The sequence below is a fragment of the Corella eumyota genome, chromosome 1 (genome assembly GCF_963082875.1).
Source record: "Corella eumyota chromosome 1, kaCorEumy4.1, whole genome shotgun sequence".
NCBI lineage: Eukaryota > Metazoa > Chordata > Ascidiacea > Phlebobranchia > Corellidae > Corella > Corella eumyota.
Genome location: NC_137490.1, coordinates 15290567 through 15313482, shown reverse-complemented (window position 1 = coordinate 15313482; position 22916 = coordinate 15290567). Strand labels below are relative to the sequence as shown.

The 22916-nt window shown below is 30.2% G+C and overlaps 5 protein-coding genes across 5 annotated transcripts; 2 read left to right on the top strand and 3 right to left on the bottom strand.

Moving 5' to 3' along the window:
- Positions 1-555: 555 nt before the first annotated feature.
- LOC145743190 (T-complex protein 1 subunit zeta-like) lies at positions 556-3975 on the top strand. The gene is made up of 14 exons (XM_082561106.1): positions 556-763; positions 936-1035; positions 1120-1218; positions 1327-1604; positions 1747-1857; positions 2001-2115; positions 2292-2345; positions 2426-2605; positions 2707-2854; positions 2970-3070; positions 3212-3347; positions 3446-3518; positions 3603-3670; positions 3776-3975. Exons 1-14 carry the CDS (start codon positions 627-629, stop codon positions 3778-3780), a joined length of 1605 nt encoding a protein of 534 aa, XP_082417232.1. The 5' UTR covers positions 556-626; the 3' UTR covers positions 3781-3975.
- Positions 3976-4063: 88 nt separating this feature from the next.
- Positions 4064-4561, bottom strand: LOC145764181 (uncharacterized). The gene has a single exon (XM_082575785.1). The coding sequence runs from the start codon at positions 4559-4561 to the stop codon at positions 4064-4066; it is 498 nt and encodes a 165-aa protein (XP_082431911.1).
- A 224-nt stretch (positions 4562-4785) lies between these two features.
- Positions 4786-18868, top strand: LOC145740774 (uncharacterized). The gene is made up of 37 exons (XM_082558616.1): positions 4786-4813; positions 5053-5203; positions 5380-5437; positions 6793-6927; positions 7011-7164; positions 7248-7380; positions 7583-7758; positions 7898-7972; positions 8236-8362; positions 8489-8653; positions 8721-8799; positions 8919-9088; positions 9307-9380; positions 9489-9705; positions 9906-10033; positions 10163-10383; positions 10569-10741; positions 10811-10890; positions 11028-11133; positions 13231-13308; positions 13478-13550; positions 13652-13747; positions 14004-14135; positions 14706-14845; positions 14975-15062; positions 15263-15350; positions 15675-15828; positions 15937-16536; positions 16593-16708; positions 16815-16912; positions 17089-17200; positions 17272-17352; positions 17433-17623; positions 17687-17901; positions 18017-18158; positions 18275-18414; positions 18660-18868. Exons 2-37 carry the CDS (start codon positions 5102-5104, stop codon positions 18678-18680), a joined length of 4938 nt encoding a protein of 1645 aa, XP_082414742.1. The 5' UTR covers positions 4786-4813; positions 5053-5101; the 3' UTR covers positions 18681-18868.
- LOC145740776 (alpha-1,3-mannosyl-glycoprotein 4-beta-N-acetylglucosaminyltransferase A-like) lies at positions 18435-20600 on the bottom strand. The gene is made up of 4 exons (XM_082558619.1): positions 20100-20600; positions 19747-19962; positions 19103-19368; positions 18435-18970 (listed from the first exon to the last, which is right to left on the bottom strand). Exons 1-4 carry the CDS (start codon positions 20490-20492, stop codon positions 18946-18948), a joined length of 900 nt encoding a protein of 299 aa, XP_082414745.1. The 5' UTR covers positions 20493-20600; the 3' UTR covers positions 18435-18945.
- A 258-nt stretch (positions 20601-20858) lies between these two features.
- LOC145764171 (alpha-1,3-mannosyl-glycoprotein 4-beta-N-acetylglucosaminyltransferase A-like) lies at positions 20859-22167 on the bottom strand. Its single transcript, XM_082575774.1, has 4 exons — positions 21781-22167; positions 21456-21671; positions 20996-21261; positions 20859-20883 (listed from the first exon to the last, which is right to left on the bottom strand). The coding sequence occupies exons 1-4, from the start codon at positions 22165-22167 to the stop codon at positions 20859-20861; spliced, it is 894 nt and encodes a 297-aa protein (XP_082431900.1).
- Between the last annotated feature and the right edge of the window lie 749 nt (positions 22168-22916).

Sequence of the window (22916 nt, the reverse complement as noted above, 5' to 3'; positions counted from 1 at the left end):
TTATACTTTATCACCATTGTTAGCATCGTTTTACTCCTTTTTAATGAAGACTATAACACTATTGCATAAAATTGTTCACAAAAATATCTGTTGTTGGCAACATGGAGCGTTACCCACGTGCGCGTAGTAGCGACCGAAACTTCTGGAATTCACACGTATTGGTGCAAACCTCTTTTATGCGAACGTAAATTTTGTTATTGTTAAACGTTCGTAACAATAAATTATTTTAAATTCATTGGTAATTTTTGTATTTAATTTTGTTACGATAAACTACTTAATATAATACAGTTTATTTGATAAAAATTAATAAAATATAATTCAGTCGGTGTGAAAACAAGACTGCTGTTAACGGTTTGTTTTCTAAATTCTAGTAAGTTCGAATCTCATTCAACCATTTAAGGTAGTTGCTAGGTTAATTTTATGGACATGGTAAGTCTGTAAGTTAAGTTAGTAATAGATTCGGCCTTGATATAAATTTGGAAAAGGCTTAGGGCACAAAAATAACTTTCAATTTTAGTTTTCAGAATTACAAAATAAAGAAAACCGCTAAAAACATTTATTTATCTGATTTATAGAATCGTTGAGCTATTAAGAATTAATTTTATTAAGAATTTTGCAAAATAAGAATGGCAGCAATAAAATCCTTAAACCCGAAAGCAGAAGTTGCTAGATCAACCCAAGCTTTGGCAATAAACATAAGTGCAGCTCGTGGCTTGCAAGATGTTTTAAGAACAAACCTAGGTCCTAAAGGAACAATGAAAATGTAAGTTTTTACTGTATTACTAAACTGCTAAATAATATGTTAACCGAACATATACAAACATTACTAAACAGTCTAACAAATTATATAATTTTTATTCTAATGTAATGTGTTTTTTAGTGATATGTGCAGCACTAGCAGTTTAACAATACCATTATTATATTGTTGTTTAAAGGTTGGTTTCTGGAGCTGGTGACATTAAACTGACAAAAGACGGAAATGTTTTGTTGCATGAAATGCAAATTCAACATCCTACTGCAAGTTTAATTGCGAAGGTACAAAGTTACTCTTCAAAAGGGTTGTAGTCTGTATGGGCGTTTATTTCAATTATTTTAAAAATAATTTTAATGGTTTTTTAGGTGGCCACAGCTCAAGATGACATTACAGGAGACGGTACAACTTCAAATGTTTTAATTATTGGCGAATTGTTGAAACAAGCTGACAACTATGTACAAGAGGTGTGGTTAAATATATTCTAAATTTTAATATGTACTGTATTGATATACTTTTCCATGTAGTAAGTTATGATTTGGTTTATTTGTAAAACTATTGTTTAAATTTTCTAGGGAGTTCACCCACGTATAATAACTGAGGGATTTGAGCTTGCAAAGGACAAGGCATTAGAAGTGTTGGACAAAATCAAATGTGACTTTAAAATGACCCGAGAAAAGCTTATCGATGTGGCTCGCACATCACTTGTCACCAAAGTTCACCACAAATTAGCCGAACAACTGAATGAAGTTGTTGTTGATGCAGTGTTGGCTGTTAAAAGAGAGGATGAACCAATTAATTTACACATGGTTGAAATTATGGAAATGCAACACAAGCTAGATTGTGACACAAGGTACTTTAAATTACAAGTTAAAATTTTTCAAGAAATAAATAAAAACATGTATATATATAATTTTTGATTTACTTCAAATTTTTTTTATTATATGTTTGTTAGTTTAAAAATGACTTCACTATTTTTCATTAAATATTTATAGTTTAATTAATGGAATTGTTATGGACCATGGAGCCAGACATCCTGACATGAAAAAGAGAGTCGAAAATGCTTACATTTTAACTTGTAATGTCTCAATGGAGTATGAGAAAAGGTGAATTTCATGTTTATTACCTGGATTTTCTAAAAAAAATTTACAAACTATCTTATTTTCTTTTTATTTATATTTTTCAAATTATTATTTTGTATGTAATTTGTATCTGTTAAATTATTGTTCTTAATAATTTTTAATATCAGTGAAGTGAATGCGGGTTTCTTCTACAAATCAGCTGAAGAGAGAGAGAAGTTGGTTACTGCTGAAAGAAGATTTACCAACGATAAAGTCAACAAAGTTATTCAACTTAAAAAAGAGGTAGGCTATGTAAACACTCTTGAAGCTAGACTCTCCCACAAAAAGTGATTTACTTAACTAGGTGGAATACAACTTAATGTTTAAAGGCAACAATAATGGCTTGAAACTGAATCGCAAAAAAAAACTTAACTGTTGTTAATTGATAATCAAAGTTTTAATAATACATTAACTTACAGGTTTGTGGTGGAAGTGGAGAAGGCGAGAAGGGATTTGTTTTAATCAACCAAAAGGTAGTTGATATACTTTACGATATTTTGTATTAATAAACAAAATTATGATATTTATTTAATGTCATGTTTTTTTGGAATAGGGAATTGATCCAATGTCTCTCGACATGTTAGCCAGAAATGGAATAGTAGCTCTAAGACGAGCAAAGAGACGAAACATGGAAAGGTTGGTGCTTGCTTGTGGAGGAACTGCTATGAATTCTGTTGATGAACTAACACCAGAGTGTCTTGGTCAAGCTGGACTTGTATTTGAACATGTTTTGGTTAGTTTCGTGTTAATTGTTACAGAAATATTTTTTTTAATCACCTTTTTTCAAAATTTTTAATATTCTAAAATTTAATTTATTTTCTCTTTTAATAACAGGGCGAGGCCAAGTTTACATTTGTGGAGAAATGTAAAGATCCACACAGTGTTACAATTTTAATTAAAGGACCAAACAAACACACCATCACACAAATTAAAGATGCTGTCAGAGATGGTTTAAGAGCTGTCAAGAATGCCATTGAAGATGGTAAATACTGTTGTAATACCTTTTTAAAGGGTTAATTAACCTGATTGGGTGTTTTATTAAATCGAATGAGAAATTGGGATGATTTTTTGACCACATAACTGTTTTTTCTTTATAGAATCAGTTGTTCCTGGTGCTGGTGGGTTTCAAATAGCTGCCCATGATGCTTTAATGAGATTTAAACCTGATGTAAAAGGCAGAGCACAACTTGGTGTGCAGGTGAATATTGTATTTAAGATTACAGTAGACTTAGTTGTTTAAATTATTTGTATAAAAACTTCGCACAATTGGCTAAACTATACTTTAATTTTAACTAAATTGTCATTTAAAAAAATTACCAAAATTTTATTTTTAATTTAGGCATTTGCTGATGCTCTTTTAATTATCCCAAAAGTATTGGCTCAGAATGCAGGTTTGGATCCAATGGAAATTATAGTTAAACTTCAACAGGAATATGCCAGCACTGATATGGCAGTTGGAATTGATTTACAATCTGGTAAGTTTATAACTTCTATATCTTAAAATTTAATATGTTTTATTCTATTTTGTGTTTTCCTTCTTTTAAATGTTAAATTGATTTAAACTTTGTTTTAGGAGAACCAATCAACCCAATTGATGCTGGTATTTTGGATAATTACTGCGTCACTAAACAGTTACTTAATTCATGGTAAGTACGTTAATTGCATTTCAAAGCCTTGTTAAAATTATTATTATTTTTGATCTAAATGATATTTTAAAACCTATTTTTTAGCACTGTAATCGCATCAAATTTGTTGCTTGTTGATGAAATGATGAGAGCTGGTATGGCAACTTTAAAAGGTTAGTTAATTCTCAAAGACATTGTTTTTTTGTAATTAGAATTTAACATTTTTGTGATATTTTTTCACTTTGTTTTTTTGGATAAAATTAATTTTGTTTTTTTAGGTTGATTTGAAGCAAACTTAGAATCTGTTAAACTTTTTTTCCAGTAAAAGTTCTCTTTTTTCGTGCATGAAACATGCCGTGATTATTTGTGCATGTTTTATGTTTGATTTTTCAAGAATTGTTGTTACCACATAAATATACACGTTGTATTGTTTTTTGAAACTAGATGGATTACAAATAAATATCACATGTTTTGTTTACTGGCTGAGTTGGTTGTATTATTAGGTTAGAATGACGATTTAAGTTTGGTATGATTATTTTAGAATTTTTTTGCTAATATTTGAATTCTTAGTGAAGCCTGAACAGGCCGTTGGTTTTATGCATATCATCCACGTATCTCGTCATTGGACTGTTAATGATTGGAAATCTTTGTACCTTGTATTTAACCATAGTTGGTGCTGGTGACGCACCTGTCCCCCAGTTAGGGGGTGACTTGTTGGTGGGTATACCTTCAGAAGGAAGAGTCTCTCTAAGAGTAGACCATTCCTCGCATCTAGTACTAGGTGTTGAAGGAACGATTTCTTTAGCCCATTTTTTGCCCCATTTCTGCAAAGCGATTGCGGGTTCGTGGTATGTTTCGCTCGAAGTGCTAAAGTCGTTGCTTTCCAAAAACTTTGTTTGTGCTACTGGAGCTGTACTTCGCAGATCCAGCGGATCGTATGATTTTGAAACCCAAACTACCTCTGGTCTAGTTTCTACGCCTTCTAAGCTACCCAAATTTTCTAATCTTTCACTAAAATCCATTTGCTGCCTGTCGTACCAAGTTATGTTACGCTTTTGATCCATGTTCAAAACATAAACTGTATAACTGTTGTGACTCTACTTGTACTATGTCGCTCTGAAAATATCTTAAGCAGTGTTTAAAATTATGTTCACGAGCTGTCGCTAAGGAGCAATTGTTGCTAAGAAACTTAAAGCGTCACTTGAGACTCGAAGCAGTCTTTTAAACAAAAACGTGAGTTTTGTCAACATTATTGAATAACGGAATGTTTGTTTTCACTGAATTGTGGGAAACTTGAACCCTGGAAAAATGGAAAGGTATGTTTTATTTAAAGATTAATGTTTTGTGTATCTATCAACTAATAGTTACTTACTTGCTGCCTGCCACCTGCGGTCTCATATCACGTTGTGTTTAGGTTTCTATTTGTAATTTGTTAAATAGTTAAGTTTATATTTATTTGTTTGTCACATTTTTTTACTTGTTTGTTAAATTAAGATAAGTTGACAATACTTTAACATTTTTTTGTAATTCATATGGGTATTATATTTTGTTTTAGGTAATTAATCAATGTCTGCAATTAACTTGCATTATAAATAATTTGCACAATGGTTGAAAATATTTTAAACTCTGAGTTTGATTTTGTGGAAGTTGGAATCGGGGATGGAAATAATTTGGAGCAAAAATGCCTAACAGAACAAGAAAATGAAGTAAGATATGGAATTACCGTTTTTTTTTTTTAATTTACTTATTCAACTTTGTTTTACTTATTAGTTATTTAAAAGTAATTTTAACAGTAAAATTGTTTAATCATTAATGCTTTAAAAAAATAGGACTAATTAAAAAAAATTTCAACATTTATATCTAATAATAATTTGTTTTTTAGGTTCCGATTAACAATTTCTTGAAGCATCATGTGCAACGCTATCCATATTATCCTTCAGGTAATATTTGCTGCTAATTTGGCGCAATGTTTTATGTTTTAAATTATGTTTGGGCTACTTGAGTGAAAGTCGTTGGTCTGAAGTAGTTATGGTCTGATTCCAAATTTATGTTTTAAAGTGTTGGGTATTTGAATGAGTTCGATGGTGATTAATTAGGTGATGTCATCAATGACTCATCAATGATTTGATTTAAATTTCTATTATTTGTCTACGATTGTTATATTTAGTGTTGCAATGTTAAACAAATGTGGAAATTACTGTTTGCTTAAAAGGGTTGTTTTTTTTATAAATTGTACATATATTTTTAACTTTATTATAAGCCATATTTTAAAACTTTAACGACAAATTTATAATAAAATTTATTCCAAAAACATCTAATTAAAAAAAAGTTTTAAATTTTTTAATCCTAAGTAACTTTTTGTTTCTTAAAAACGTTTTTCTAAAAGGGAAGCAATAAGCTTTTAAACAAGTTTTAAAACTTTTCATTAAATGAGTTTTAGTTCTTCAAGTCTGTGTCATATTGAAACAGTGGTATCTGAACCCTGTTTAAACCTTTTTGATTGAGCAATTGTGGTGAACCAACAAAACCAAGTACTTCATGTAAAGTACTATAGTTTTGTTAAAAAAGTTTTCATTTAACGTTTATTTTTGCTTCAAATTTCAAAATACGGTTTTGTTTTAAAACTATTTTTTATACTGTAATATTATGTTAATGCTTGGTAAATTAAATAAGTTTTAACTGGTTATATAGTATTGCTTATCTTATAAGTTTATAATTTTTAAGAAACATAGTTTTCGACAAAATTTTGACAGGTCTATACATGAAACAAAATATTTGTAGAAAAAAATTTGAACTGTTGTCTGTAAGTGTTAGTGACCACTTTGGTTCAATTGTCCTTCAAATAAAGTAGGGATTTTAGTGATTATGGAACCCATGCTTTTTTATTTACATGGAGAGTAAAGTAGGTTACTTGAAAAACTTTCACTGTGTTGTTTATCGTGTCTCTCGGTTTAACAATAGGGCAATTATTGAGTGTCCTTTTGTCCTTTCAGCTATAAAGCCGGTTGTTGGCGTTTCTTTTTTCATTGTTATTCGAATTTCTAGATTGTGGGTTAGTTTAATGATGGACAACGCACTGTAGGGATTCTCATGTTGTTAACAAAAACTGTGCATCGGAGTATTAGCATGCTCATTTAAACGATAGTATATTATTTATAAAACTGCTTATAACAATTATGCAAGATATGGGTCCAGTTGCTAAAGGTAGTTTAGTATAACTTAACCCCACCATTTAATCCTTTGTAATATTAAAATTGAAAACTGCTACTAATTTTTGTAAACAACTTTTATTTAGGTCGAACTCAAAGCTTCAGGGACAATTTTCACAGTTTACAAGAATGGAAAAGAAATTACGATGTGAGGTTAAGTGGAAGACATGATTTATCCATGGTTGAAGAACAATTCCAGGGCAAAATCATGGATACACCATGTAAGAAAATAGATTAGTAAAAATTTGTAGGCTTGCATATACATAAAATGATGCATATTTCAAAAAAATTAAATTTATTAAAGTGTTTTCGGGTGAAAATCAACTTCCAGATGACCTGTTACATCGAACTACGCAACTTGTTTTCCAATATCAAGCCGGTAGAAAAATTCCCAAATTAAGGGAGCCTAGAAACCTTTATGCACTAACTAAAGAGGCAGGACCTCAACAAGCAACAAGGTAATAAAACTAAAGCATATTAATTACAGAAAAGTTGAAAAATAATTTTGCATATTTTAAATATTGGAACAAATGTTTTTTAGATGGCCTTCTCACATGCAAGTAGTGTGCCCAGCAATTAGATTTATTGATTATACTATTCCTGACCCAATTCCACTTTATAAACCGACTGGAAAGGAAATTACTCCAGGAGTAAGGGGCCCACAGCAGGGAGAGGTATGTCTTGTAATTTAAATATATTAATAATATAAATTTTGTTTAATTGTATTTAAATTTCCATTTAAATTAATAATTCTAGTTTATATTGTAAATTTGAAATAGCATCATGTTATGTTATTTTACCTTCATTGTTCTTATTTATGAAACATTTTTTAAATTTTCTAAGAAATAAACAATTTTAACAAGTTAAAATATTCAGCTGATTTACTACAATGACCCTGGTCGTGACCTTTACTTTATGAGGTCAAGGGTTGCTGGTTGTCGACTTGCGATGAGAAGCACAACTTTATCCCCAAGAAATTATTCCGAGGACAATTTAACTTTAGAATTTGAAGCTCGATTCGAAAGTGGAAATTTACTTAAAGTTGATAAAATGTGGGTTTTATATAAAAAGAACTTCACTTAATAATTTAAAGCAAGAAAAAGTTTTTTATTTAAATTATTTTTAAACTAAGATTTTTTATTAATTTTTTTTTTTTTGTATTTTGGTAGTTACATTAAATTTTTTTTTTAGAAACGATTTTGAATACGAGCTAACCTTAAGGACGGACTTGTATACAACCAAACACACTCAATGGTTCTTCTTCAGGTATTCCTTTGTTACATTGTTGTGGCTATGGTAAACTTAAGACAACTTTAATTGTTTATTTCATAAAAGGATGAGAGCTTGCTATATTGATTGGAGCTTGTGTATTTAACCTGTTTTAAACCGATTATAATTTTGTGTATTCTAAATATTATTTTAATGGCAAATAAAGTTTTTTTTGATAGGCTTTATAAACAAACTGATTTTTAATTTTGTCAACTTGTTAAGCATATTAATGTTATTTTTATTTCGTATTTAATTTTTAGGGTGCGAAATATGAGACCTGGTAAAAATTATCGCTTTACGATTGTTAATTTGATGAAGCCATCTAGTTTATATAATCAAGGAATGAGACCTGTTTGGTATTCTGAACTTAATGCAAAGAAAAACAAAGTAAATTCCCAAAACTATTAGACCTTCAATTTTTTAACTATTTAACAAAAATACAATATTTTGTATATAAAAGATTTAAATTAATACAGCTGCCTTATATATTCATAAAATTTATTGTTTTTTTAGATTGGTTGGGTAAGGGCTGGTACCAACATTCGCTATTATAGAAACAATCTATGCAGTAGTAATGGTAGAACTTATTATTCGTTAACATGGACCTGCGATTTTCCATATAAAGATGACTGTTGTTATTTTGCGCATTGTTTTCCCTACACTTACACTGATTTACAGGTGACTACTGTTAATGCATTTTTTTTGTTGTTAGTTTTTATTTTAAAACAAATAAACTTTGTTTTAGGAATATTTACTGGAGTTGGCAAATGATCCTGTCAGATCAAGATTTTGTAAACAAAGAGTTTTATGCAGAACACTAGCTGGTAAAAATTTTATTTTGAATTAAAATCAAATAAACTTAATTTTTTGACAGAAATGGTAGTAAAATAGGTTTAATTAGTTATTAAATTCATAAAGACAAAAAAGTTTTTAATTTTTTTAGGCAATTTGGTTTATATTTTAACTGTCACCTCCCCATCCCGGAACCCTGAGATATCTCGAGCCAAAAAGGCGGTTATCCTTACAGCAAGAGTTCACCCAGGTGAAACAAACTCTTCTTGGATGATGAAGGGATTTTTGGATTATTTGACAGGAAGTTCAGCTGATGCAAAGGTAATATCTTTTTTAAAAAATGTCAATTTTTTTTTAAACGGCAATATTAAAAATAAAGTTTACTTGTTTTCATTTTCAAACTTGTTTTAATGTCCAAATGTGTTTAATTTCTTATAATTAGAAAATGTGTTTATTGGACATAAAATAAATTCATTTTTTCATGTTTTAAAATTTTTCATTAAGTTTTAAGAAATAACATTTTCTTAAATATTTTTCAGCTTCTACGGGATACTTTTATATTTAAAATTGTCCCAATGTTAAATCCTGATGGTGTTATTGTTGGAAATTATAGGTGAGCCCCTATTTTTTAAAAGTAAATCTTTTTTTTAATTTTGTGTTTTTAAAAACAATTTGGTAACACTTTATTAATATATTAAAATTTTAAAGTATATTTTTTTAGATGTTCATTAGCTGGCCGAGATCTAAATCGTAATTACAAGTCGGTATTAAAAGATTCTTTTCCATCAATTTGGCATACTCGAATTATGGCAAAGCGTTTGGTGGCAGAACGAGAAGTTGTACTTTATTGTGATTTACATGGACATTCTAGAAAAAATAATATCTTTATTTATGGTTGTGAAAATAAAAGAAATCCTCAAAAACGATTAAGAGAAAGAGTAAGTATTGAAATTTTATATAACTGTTGTATGCACAGTAAAAATTATGTAGATTTAATCTAGTATGGTAGTTTAACAAATAAATAAAGCTTTTTGAAAATAAGGCAAATTTTAATTAATTTTGTTTAATTTAAGTTCTAAATAAAAGTAACCATACACAAGAAAATTTTTTTATTTGTTTAATTTTAATTTTATTTGAGGTTTTTCCTTTGATGTTATCAAAAAATGCTACTGAATTATTCTCATTTGAAAGTTGTAAGTATAAAGTACAAAGAAGTAAGGAAGGCACAGGAAGAATTGTTATGTGGTGTTTGGGCATTATGAATAGGTTTGTTTTGTTAGTTTAAAAATAAAGTTACTTATATTCTAAAACTTACAAAAATACAATCGTTTTAAATAGTTGACCTTTAATGGCCATTTTAAGCTGGTCCAACTTTAAATTTAGTATTTTTTACAGTTACACTATGGAAGCTACTTTTGGTGGAAGTTCGTTGTCAGGTGATCGCAAAAACACTCATCTGAGCACCAGAGACTTGGAACGAATGGGTTTTTATTTCTGTGACACTTTACTGGATTATTGTGATCCTGATCCATCAAAAGTTGCAGCATGTATGAGAGAGTTACAAGATCGGCTCAAGAAACAAATTCTTAAGAAATTACAATTACAGAATCCTAATGGTAAGGATTAGCTTTTAACATCACTGCTTGTTATGTTTTAACATAACTGCATTTTGTTTTACATTTTAACTTTTCCACTTAGTTATGCTAACATATTATATGGCCAAGCCCTCAAATATAAAATTATGTTTTCCATATTAGTAACAAAATTTACTTTTTTTTAAATTTATTCATTTTTATTGTAGTTATGGATGTTAATTTGGATGAGTACATCAGTGATATGGAGTCAGATACATCTGGATCAGACTCCTCCTGTGATGACGGACTTCCGGTTCATCTTCTTGCCATCGCTCCGAAATTACAAAGAAAAAAGAAAATGAGATCTAGGAAGGAAAGAAACAAAGTGTCTCCTGTGAAAGTAAAATAAGTTTTATTTGGCTGTATAAGCATTTTTCATTGACCTTACCATATTTTAATATTGTTCCAGACTGTTGTGACTGTACCTGTTGAAACTAAACCTACAACACAAAGTGCCAAGCTACCTCATGACAAAACTAAAACACTAAGGTAAACAATAAAATATATTATTACTAAATCTGTTTTGGGTTTATTCCAAATTATTTGTTTTAACTCCCAAAACATTATTACTATTTTTAGACTAAAATATATCTGTTATGTTTAAATCCATTATTTTGTTTTACCAGATATGCACAGACCTCTAGTGGTAGAAAACGTGACGACAGATCAGGAAATCCAAATCCCTCCGCTGGTTTTACAGATGATAGAGGAACAGAAAAATCGCAAAAGAAGGTACTTCATAGATGCAAAGTCATCCATTTTTTACCCTAATTATTAATGTTAATAACATTATGCTTAGCTTATAGTTTTAACACAATACTAATTTTGGAGTAATATTTTTATTTTAACATTTTTCCCTACCAAGGCCTTTTTTTTTACTGATTTGGTATTTAATTAATTTTATGCTAACTTTTTGTTGTGGTTTTAAGTATGTAGTTTGATTATTTTTATTTGCAGTGTTTAGAAGGCTACAACAATTATATTATAGAATTTATACATTAGGTTTTAAACCTATTTAATATGCTCGTTATTTTAGGCTTAATAGTGCCTTAAAGGCAATTTTTATCTAAATAAATTTTTATGTAAACTTGTTTTGTTACCTTCTATTGACTATTTTAATAGCAGTATTATGAATTTTTGCAATAATAGTGTTATTATTAATTTTTTTTAACTCAGCTTCATGCTTTGTTTAGTTGCCTATTTTACTTACATCAAATGTTTTATTTATTTTGTAAATAAATCACTAACATGCATGATTTGAACATACACTAACTTTTACTTGTTAAAGTCATGCTCACAAAGAAATAGTAAGCAACATAAAGACGGAATAATTGCCATAGCAAGTCAATCAAAGTAACAGCTAATGTTATGTTCCCTGTTTTTTTATAGGAAGGCAAATTCCAAATACCACTTCACACCAAAAAAGCTAATTTTGTTCAGTTTGCTCCGCGAAATAAAACAGTCACAGTCAAGAGCAGTTCTTTAGTTAAGAAAGTATCCACATCCCCTGCTACTCCAAAATACACAATGAACGTAGCTTTAGGTCCCACGCCAACATGCATTAGAATGAGGTCAGGAGATTGTTCGAATCTGATTGAAAATTATGTAAAGGCTGTTGCAAAATCCAGCAATGCAGGTTTAACTGTGGTCAGTGAGGTTAACTCTGAGGTTAAGGAAAAAGAAAGTGAAGTGAGATTGGATGTGACTAAAGCTTTTACAGAAAAGGGGAAAAAGTATATTCAGAGTGTAAAGCAACAGCCAGTGAAAACTCAAACAGTTGTTAATACGCTTAGAAAAGCATTGCCAGGTAATTTTCATGTTGAGGAGATGATGTATCTTAAAAATTTGAATCCAAAGCAGACCAAGTTTGAGAAAGGTGCTGAGTCTCTTACAAATTTAATCACCGCAATATCGATGACTAATTTGCATGATTCTGATGAAGCAAGAGCATATTATATTAAGAAACTAAAAGCTGGAAATAATGCAAACAACTATACAACTCAGTTGGCACAAAATAAGTTGGAAGATTTAAATAAAATACTGGATACCGCAGCCAGGCGTACTCCCCCAATTACCAAGGCACACTACATTTCATGCCCAAAAAGTGGTCGTAAAACCCACTCAGCTGAAACAATAATGTTTTCCAATTATAAAACAAGCTGTAGCAGTAGTAAAGCATCATTGGGAATCAAGGATTATGCTGTGTTAACGCCAAGGTTAGCAACAAGTTCATCAAATAATTCTCATCGAATTTCACACAAGAAAACCTTGAAGTATTACACAGCACCTACAACTGCGCAATCCCATGTGCAAATTGAACGAGTACATGAAAACAACAGGAACAAAGTCTACAAGAAAATGACAAGGGTGCCCTCTAATATGTTTGATAATCTAAAACACAAATGGTTTCCACTCAAAACTGCACCAGACCAGAAGTCCAGAAAACACAAGAAGTTGTTTTTTTATGGAGCTAAATTGATTAACACTAAATCTTCCCACGTTGTATACCCAACTGTAGTTTAGTAAAGTTATTTTTAATAAATCAAAAGGAAAAACAGTGCATGTTATTAAGTTAGGAAAGCTTATGTAAGGTGTACTAATTAGGAAAACATAACTGTATTAAAATGCATGCTTTATTAACTGCCTAAAGCTTGAGTTATATATAAATTACAAAAAAGTATTTATAAGATTTTAACAAATTTGCCTTAAGATTTTAAAAAACTGTTTTGGAATAAAATTGTGAACACAGAAAATTATTTTTCAACTAACATGCATAAATAAAACTGGTTTTGTTTTTTACTTGTAGTGTATAAATTTATTTTCTAACAGCTAACAACAGTGTCATTGAAGTATTCCGATCCGATGCTCGGTTTCTTATTTGCTCGTGCTGGATTTAATGGCAGAAGAGTTGAGTAACTAACATTTTCAAATTTATGTTGAATTGGGTTTTGATTTTTTTGTCATTAGCAATCATATATTGTGTAGTAATTAACATGGGGGTCAACCATTATATTTACAACAACAAGTCTTCGAATTGTAAAATGCATCACTTTTAAATATATCTTTTTTCTTTTAGTCTGATTACTTAGAAGCTCTTACGTCAGCATACATGCGAAGTGGGGTGCTGATGGCACCTGATCCAAAAAAGGGTAAATTTACGTTAATATACCTCAAGTATTTTAAGTTTTCAGTAACTGTGTAAATATTCACATATGTATCTTTAAACTTGAATCTAAATTTCTTTTTTTAGATTACCCATTAAAATACACCAAGAATGGTATAAGCAACTCAAGAGATGGAAATTTTACTGTGCAATATTTAGCCAACCACCTTGGTCGTTTAAGTGGTAAGTTACCATATAACTTTAATATTTAAACATGATTTAAAATTATTTTAAAAATAAATATTATTTTATTTCAGTAGCGTACTGGTATTTGTATAGGCTATGTATATTTTTTGGCATATGCCTCTATGTTTTTTTGCCTGAACTAGAAGAGCATAAGTTATATTTCACATTATATTGTATAATTATACATTTTAATTTAAAACTAATATTCATATCAGTATGTTAAATAAACATGGCCGTGTAACACAAATCATAGGATCTGACTCAGAAAAGTCAGATACACCTCAAATGGTAAACGCTTCCTGTCAGTGGTCTCCTCAACCTGACTCTTTACCTGAGTCAGAAAGTGAAGCAGATGTTGAAGAGGTTAACAAAGAAGCCATTTTAGGTTTGCAGCTAATGCTGTGAAACTTAACCCTTTGTGTTGTGTTTATGAATATGCTATTAACACAATATATTTTGTTGTAACTTAAGGTTTTGGCAATAAGGTTAAAAATATAATGTTATACTACTATGCCAATATGCAATGTTATTTTGTCTAAAAATGTTTGTAAGGTGTGGATTTCTTGGTTTACTTGCAGTGAAATTAACCAAACTACTTTTGTTTTTGTATTTATCTTTGTCCTCGATGTGGAAAGGTCGAATGCGCGACGTAAGCATAGAGTAACATCAGTTACTTCGACCCAGTCTTTTTTTTTTCCTGTGGCAGTTTGGGATATTATAGATTATAATTGCCCGGTATTTATGCTGCTGATTAAGTGCTGGCTCAGCAGGAGTTCTTACCGTTTATAGCGCCTTACTCAAGGACGCTACAGCATTAGAGCAGTGGGGATTGATCCCACGATATAATTGTGGTGTAGCAAGTGTTCTTACTACTACACTACACTACTATTGTGCCTTGTTAAAATATCTGTAATATTTTTTGTACTATTTCACAAAACTTCGTTGTTAATTATAGCTGAAGAACAATATGAGTTGCTTCGACAATCAGCTTTAAGGCGTCAACTAAGTGCAGGACAACAGAGATTGCTTGCGCAAAAACATTTAGTAGCTGTGGCTGCCATGCAGCAGAGAAGAGATGATATAAGTCAAAAACAGGTATAAAGTTTAAGGTTATACTTTTAAATCATCAAGCACTTGCTTTAAACTTTAATACCCGTTTTGTATTTTAATTTTTGAGGTTTTGTGTTGAAGTTTTTCTGTACTTTTATAACCTTTTAAATATAGAAAAAATCATCAAATACTGGGGATCAAATTGTGCCAGCCGGGTTTAAAAATAAGCAACTTAAGGTGGAAGGGGAAAGACCAGAGTCAGGTAATTTTTAGTTTTAAAAATCATTGTGCAATTATTTAATTTACACTTGCACACTTGAAAAGCAGTAGAAATGTAGTAGTTATAACTCTTTTTTGATTGTAGATTTTAGCTTTCTGTATTTCTAATTTAAACAAGTAATTTCAAACTTTTTTTATTGGATCATTAGTTTAGCTAACTAAAGCAATCTAATATACCATTAGAATCTTCATTTATGACATCACAGACAACTATTTTACGTCCTGGCTCTAGATGCGTTTCTACGTCTGATTTGCCTCCAGATGTGCCAAGGTATATTTTCCTTTTAGTTTTAACTAATCAACTAACTGATCTATATGGATTTTATATTCTCAATCTTAAAAATCTTTTTCTTATCTTGCATGTATTTTTAGAGTTCACATCACAATTTCTTAAAATCTTATATTTAGATTTTCTTTGTTAAACGATATCTCTTTTACTTTTAATTAGAATTATTATTTTGCAAGCAATAACAATGAAATAAATACTTCATGTGTAACCTACCTGTTTAAATGATATTATTAACCTATTTTAGTGGTGCTTTAATAACTTTTTTATCTTTTTTTATTTATATTATAAGTTGATTTTTGTTAATAGAGTTATTGAGCCAAGTGGAAGCCTTTCTGCCACCTTTGGAGGAAAGAATTTGTTTGACAGCAACACCCGACCCCCACAAAGTAACAGTGAAGGTATCACTGCCACATATCGAAGCCCGAGGCCATTCAGTGGGAACAATAAAAAGGCCCAACCGGTAAAAAATTATCAAAACAATAACAATTTTTACTACTGTTTTTTTTTGTAAATTAGGTCTTGTTTTGGTGGAAGTTTTGTATTGATAAGATTTGTTATTGGTTTTTAGAAGCAGTCAACTGTACCAAACTCAACCGAAACTTTAATAAAAATCAACAAAACTCATCATTTGCAAACAGAATCAACAAAACAAACTACTTTATCACCTGTTAACAAGGATCATTATTTTGCAACAAAAACCTCTGCAGAAAACAATGAATTTTTTTCACCTAATGGTCATAAACCACATGCTTTACAAAAAAGTATACCTAAAAACAAAGACAATGTCGCAGGTATGCATCCTGATGTTAAGCCTCACAGGGAATTGCAGAGGTTACCATGGGAACAGGGAAGACTAGAAAAGCAACACGGGGAAAAAATCTCTCAAAATAGTAATTTTTCTGAAGAGGCGAATATTGTGTCAAATTTGCCATTGCCTAAAACATTATCAAACAATACCCTAAAACATGGTATTGTAGAATCAAAGTCCAATACTTTACATAAAGATGACAAATTAAGTGAACCACATTTTGAAAATTCTTTAAATGAAAGTGGATTGTCGTCTATGCACAAAACTATGACTACTCCAAGGGAACACTCTGAATCAACTTTTACACTACCTCCAAGACTTCGCACAATTAATCAAGCAATGGTGAAAGGATTAGTAAAGGTAAGCCATAACCAAACACATGATTTGGTATTAACTTTAACCTTCTATTATTTAAGGGAGAAGTAGTCTTACCACCTAGAACAGAAAGTCCAATAATTCCACAGGGAATAAAGAAAACAACTTCACTGATTATGGAGTCTGATCCTGATTCTCTTTCTGTCCAAAGCAACAGGTAGAAAAATTTATTTTGATGCTCTATACAATAAATGGTTTAGTTTCTTAGAAATCCTAAAAAATTATAAATATTCATGTATTATAGAATGTGTAATTTTATTTAGATACTACATTAAACCAGCCACTCCTGATAAAATAACCGATGGCCACAACAACAGAATGAGAACAAAAAATTATGAGGCAAATGAAGATTCCTTCTTTGGTGATTTTTATTTTTTTGTTTTAGCACATAAATATCTTAGTTAACATAAAGTATAGTAAATTAGGCTTATACAGCCTACTTTAATTACTTAGAAGTAAGCAAGTAAAACAACCGAAAAAATATATCAAAGTGAATGTCTAAAATTTACAAGTAATAAGTAGAGTAATATTATTTAGGAATGTCAGATCGTATAGGGATGTCAGTTAATGCTAGAAATGGAAGGGTGCCACCAGTTGTTGCCAATATTGCTGAACTTCGAAGATCGTTGATGGGTCAAGGCAGAGAAACGTATGTTTTGTTGATATTACCTATCTTCATATTAAATCAAAAAAAAGGGTCATTTTTATATAATTTTTCAGAAATGAACATCCCCGAAAAATTGTCACCCATAACCAAAAAAATATTGAAGACAACTTGCACCGTCATGATGATGGTATTCCGTAAGTAACTTTTTTTGATTGTTTAAACTATTACAATTACCATAAATATAATATTTAAACAATTTTCAATATCTTTACAGTTTTAGCCAGAGACCCAAGCGAAAAAATGGTTTATTTAAACAACAAGGTCAAAAACCTTTGTCAGAAAATCTTCCACCCAAAGTATCAAGCCGTGCTAATAAACCTTCTGAAAGATTTTCGGTTCTAACAATTGAGGACAGTCCAATAATTCGTAGAAAAAACCTAGGACATCGATTGCCTACATCTGGAGGTAACAAGAATTCTACCAAAAAAATCATTTTACTACGCCTTTTTTTAATAAATGAAAATTTAGATGATATGTTATCTGACGATGATGATAATTGGGATAACATGAGTACAGTTGCTACCTTAAATGCAGTAACCAATATCGATGAGAAAAAACACCACCCAAGGAAGACTAGATCACAAATTAAATCTGGCCAAGGCGATATCTTTCTTCAATCAGAGGAGGAAACTGATCCATTTATTGTTACTCAAAAAACTAAGAGTGGACGAAGTTATACTCAAGTAATTATACACTCTTTAATTTAGAAATTTTGCTTATATTTGCATTCGATTATAGTAAAGAAATGTTTCTTATCATAAAAAAGGCGTTTCAAAGTAGTTTATTTTTTAAATATAGGGCAACACAACCATTGAAAAGACATCAGACCAATCCTGTACAAATATTCGAATTGGATCGAGAACAAATGAGAATACATCTCGAATAAGTGAACACTGGATTGAAATACACCAACAGCGAGAAAACACTGGTGGAATTCCAAGTAATAATTTGTTCTGCATATCCATTTTATCTTTAATGTAAAAGACCAAATTTCTTTTGTAAGTTGGTGTATAAAACTAAGGGGTTTTGTTGGGTGATGATACAATTTGTTTTAAGGTCGCCCTGACAAACAGACTATATCTGCAGTTTCTTTAAATATGGCAACTAGTTCTAAGGATGACAGAAATTGTGTAAATACTCCTGCCTTAGCTAGTCGTCCGGTGCCTACTATGTTAAGATACCTAAGTGCAAAACAGGTAACATCAATACATTTAGAATGCAAATTATATAAATTTATTTCTGAATTAATAAATATTAATTTCTAAAAAATAAGTACAAAAAGCTTATTTAGATATAATAGATCACCACATTTAACTGATATTCTATGATGATGGTATAAAATATATCGCGAATTAAATTCAATAAGCTACAACAAAAATTTAGTTATTTGCCAAATCGCAGAAATGCAAAAGGTTTAGTAGATGTATTTATACTATTACAGGGTCAAAACAAACGAAAATGAATCAAAAACTGTATAAAAATTTCTTGTACAACAAAGTTTGCACAAATATATTTCAAGATGTTGCCAGCTCGTATTATTGCTAATTGTTATGGTTTTCTATTAATCTGTTTTGTAGTATTAACTTATTTACCCCTACTGTGATTTATTTATATGTTTAATTTAAAAGTTAATAAATTTAAAATTTTTGACCGGGGTTTGTATGTTCAATAGAAGGCAGCTTCCGTTAATGGTTCTAATATAACCCTTACACAAAACAAATTGTAAATTAGGAATCTTTTCTTGATGATTTTCTATAAATATAACACAAATATGTGGATTATTAGATCTGCAGAGAATAGTTGTCAAACTTACATTTAACAACTGTTGAAAGCTGAAATAATTGCTCTTTTATGTTTTAAAGCAATACTTTTTGTTATACTTACACGCCAGTGTGAAAAAACAACTTTTGTGGATGAATTCTAATGTCTTGGTTACTTCGCGGAACACACTTAGCTAAAGTTTCTTCGTCGCCACAATATCTTAAACGAACCAAATCGGTAATCAACCAATCCAGGGGTTTAGTATTCCAAAAATGTTTTATAAGGCCAGCAAATCGAACCAACGAGGCTTTATGAAACAGTTTACCAGCTCCACCAACCCTCGTGAACGAGCAAAATTCCCATTCCGAAGTGGGTTTTTGTTCGGCAAACTGAAATATAAATTAGTTGAACTTTTTAGCTGTTTTGGGGAATTTTTTTCAAAAAAGCAACATGAATAAACGTTGGTTGGATATAATTAGATTTTTAAACTTTTGGTGCGTTATGTTATTGTAAGACAACTGCGTTTCCTGCCTTTCTTAGAAAAACAATAGCGGTACGTTATGCTATTCTATATGATACAGTCATTGGGTCTATTAGTTCCTGGTGTGTTTTATTACTTAAACCATCCCTTATTTAGCAAACTGTTAAAGACTTAATTAAGTAATTAACAGTGGCTAATATAAAAAAAATAATGAATTGCGCGCAACTATGTAGTTTCGTTAGTTCTGTCTTAACTTACAAAGATATAAGATATAATATTCACTTACTTCAAGTACCATATCCATATATCTATTTACTGGATCTACGTCATCTTCCATCATTAAAAAGTATGTGAAATTAATGTGCCGCATTACATACGTCATCAAATATTCCATGTCTAAGTTTTGTTTTGAACGCCATTGGTTTCGTAATGCAGAATCTCCAAAATTGTTAAAAAGCTCGTTTTTCCAATTTGAATGTAATTCAGCAGGCGGGGAAATAATCTAAATTTCATTATCATGTTAAACTAATTCTCAATTAATAAACGTTTTTTCTGCTATCCTGATACAAAAATAGAAAATCTTCTCTCTTTAAGAATTTTCAAATTTAATAATAATTTTAAATGTCGTCCAAAACTTACTACAATTAGACCCTCATTTACTTCCTTTAAAAATTGTTGCTGAATTATGTTAGCGTTCATATGAAATAGGGTATCATCGTCATCAGCTAAATACACTACAAAGACGGTTTTGTCCCTTAGTGTGGCGTTTAATTTATCTATTAAACCGGACAAAGTTCTGGTCAAGTAATCTGCTTTTTCTCTTACAATACTTGGAATAACTACAGCTATGTAACGGTTTTCCTTTACATTTCCTAGTTTAAATTTAGGTTCTCTTGTATTTGGCTTGCAACTATGTGGTGCACGTCGATAAGTTGCAACAGGTTGGTGTAATAATTTATAACTAAATAAAAACCAGGTTGATACTAAAACGATCGTTATTGCAGTAAAGAAAATTTGAAGAAGACATTTCATATTCCGATTAAATCTATAGACAATTTTATTCTAAAATGTAAACCAAAGTTAAAAAATATACACCTTTATGTTCTTTAATTGTAGATTACTAAAACCAGTCAAACCTTTAACAACATTTTATTCTAAGCTAAGAAATGTTAGATATAGACTATACGCGCAGATATATCTAGAATAACGGATGTCGTTGGGCTTATATTGATTGTTATAAAAACTACGTAATTACTTTAAAAATTACGCAAATAGTAATTTGTAAATCAAGATACAAAAAGTAAATCTAGTTAACGTTATAACTTATTTATTATTTTTTTTAAATTATTACATGGTAAATTAAAAATATGAAACGCAGAATATTTTTAAGCATTGAAGTTACTCATCAGATCTTGAAGTTTGTCTAAAAATATAATATAAAATATGTTAAATGTTGACTTTTTAACAGTATGCCCATATTAACAGCTATTTCAAATAATAAATGCTTTGTAGCAATATTTTTTATTGTGACATACTTTCCAGTGTGAACAAATAACGTTTGTGGATAAATTCGAATATCTTGGTTGCTTCGTTCAATGCATTTTGCTAGTGATCCGTCGTACCCACAATATCTTAAACGAACTAAATCCCACATTAACCAATCCAGAGGTTTGGTGTTCCAAAAAGTTTTAATTAGACTGGCATAACGAGCCAAAGAGGCTCGGTGAAAAAGCTTTCCAGATCCACCTACCGACGTAAATGAGCAATATTCCCATTCCGAAGCTGGTTTTTCTTCGGCAAACTAAAAATACATTATATGTTTTATTGTAATCCAAGGTTTGTTTTTCAAAAATGGTTAACGCAATTAAACGTAACTTACCGACAGTGTTAAAAAATGTGCAAGAATATAAGCAATATGAATGAACGTAGTTATATGCATGTTTAATTTAAACCTATATTAGTACTCACAACAAGCAGATAATTTAACCCGTTTACCTTAAGTATTATGTCCATATATTTTTCTACTGGGTCCACGTCATCTTCCATCATTAAAAAGTATGTAAAGTTAATGTGCCGCATTACATACGTCATCAAATATTCCATATCTAAGTTTTGTTTTGAACGCCATTGGTTTCGTAGTGCAGAATCTCCAAAATTGTTAAAAAGTTCGTTTTTCCAATTTGGTCGTAATTCAACAGGCGGGGAAATAATCTAATAGTTTAAAGATTTGGGTTGTTAATTCTTTTTTTAATCTTTTTTTAAAAGTTATTTACATAGCTTGTTATATTTTTAAGCATTTACAAATGTATTTTTAACTTACTTCAATTAGACCTTCTTTAACTTCTTTTGAAAAGTGTTGCTGAAGTTTATTAGCGTTGAAGTAAAATAAAGTATCATTTTTATCGGCTAAGTAAACTATAAAAATAGTTTTGCTTCTTAACGTAACGTTTAAGTTGTTTACTAACCCTGACAGGGTTTTTGTTAAATAATTTGCTTTCGCTCTGGCAATACTAGGTATTGTCACTGCTATATAACGATTGTCTTTGACGTTCCCAACCTTGAATTTAGGTTCTCTCGCGTACGTTTCACAAGAAGATAATACTTGGTTGTTTATAACAGGAAAATGTAATACTTTTAAACTTATTAAAAAACAAGTTAAAGTTGACATAACTACAAGACTAAATATAATCCGCAACAAACACTTCATATTTGCTTAAAATATAATTTCAGTCTTTAAAGATGAATTTAAAACATCATTACGAAACTCTGTTACAACGTATACTATAATACAGTTTGTAAATGTTCACATTATATCTTAAATCCTTGTTATTCTGTTGCAGCTTTTATGCGCAACGGATGTCGTACTGATTTAATTGTATTGTATATAATTGTTATAAAAATGAACAGGATCTGTGTATAAATGCGACAAATTTAATAAACGAACTGCTGCGCCGTCTGTTGTATATCGGTAGGGAAATTGAAACGTCTGTATACACATAAAAAATATTTAATTCTATTTTTTCTGTTTATCTTTTTTTTTCTATTAAATAGATTACGTCCGATTTTTTCTTATTTCTTATTTCTGTAAATAAAAGTTGATTAATTACCTATTTTTTCATTTGGGCGACGTAAACAAAAGAACGAAAAAACAAAAGGCTGTTATAGGGTTTTACCATGTTATAGGATTTTACCATTCACTTTAAATATACACTAAAATATGATACAGTCATTGGATCTTTTAGTTCCTGGTGTGTTTTATTACTTTAACCATCCCTTATTTAGCAAACTGTTAAAGATTTAATTGAGTAAATAACAGTGGCTAATATAAAAAAATAATGAATTGCGCGCAACTATGTAGTTTCGTTAGTTCTGTCTTAACTTACAACGATATAAGATATAATATTCACTTACTTCAAGTATCATATCCATATATCTATTTACTGGATCTACTCCATC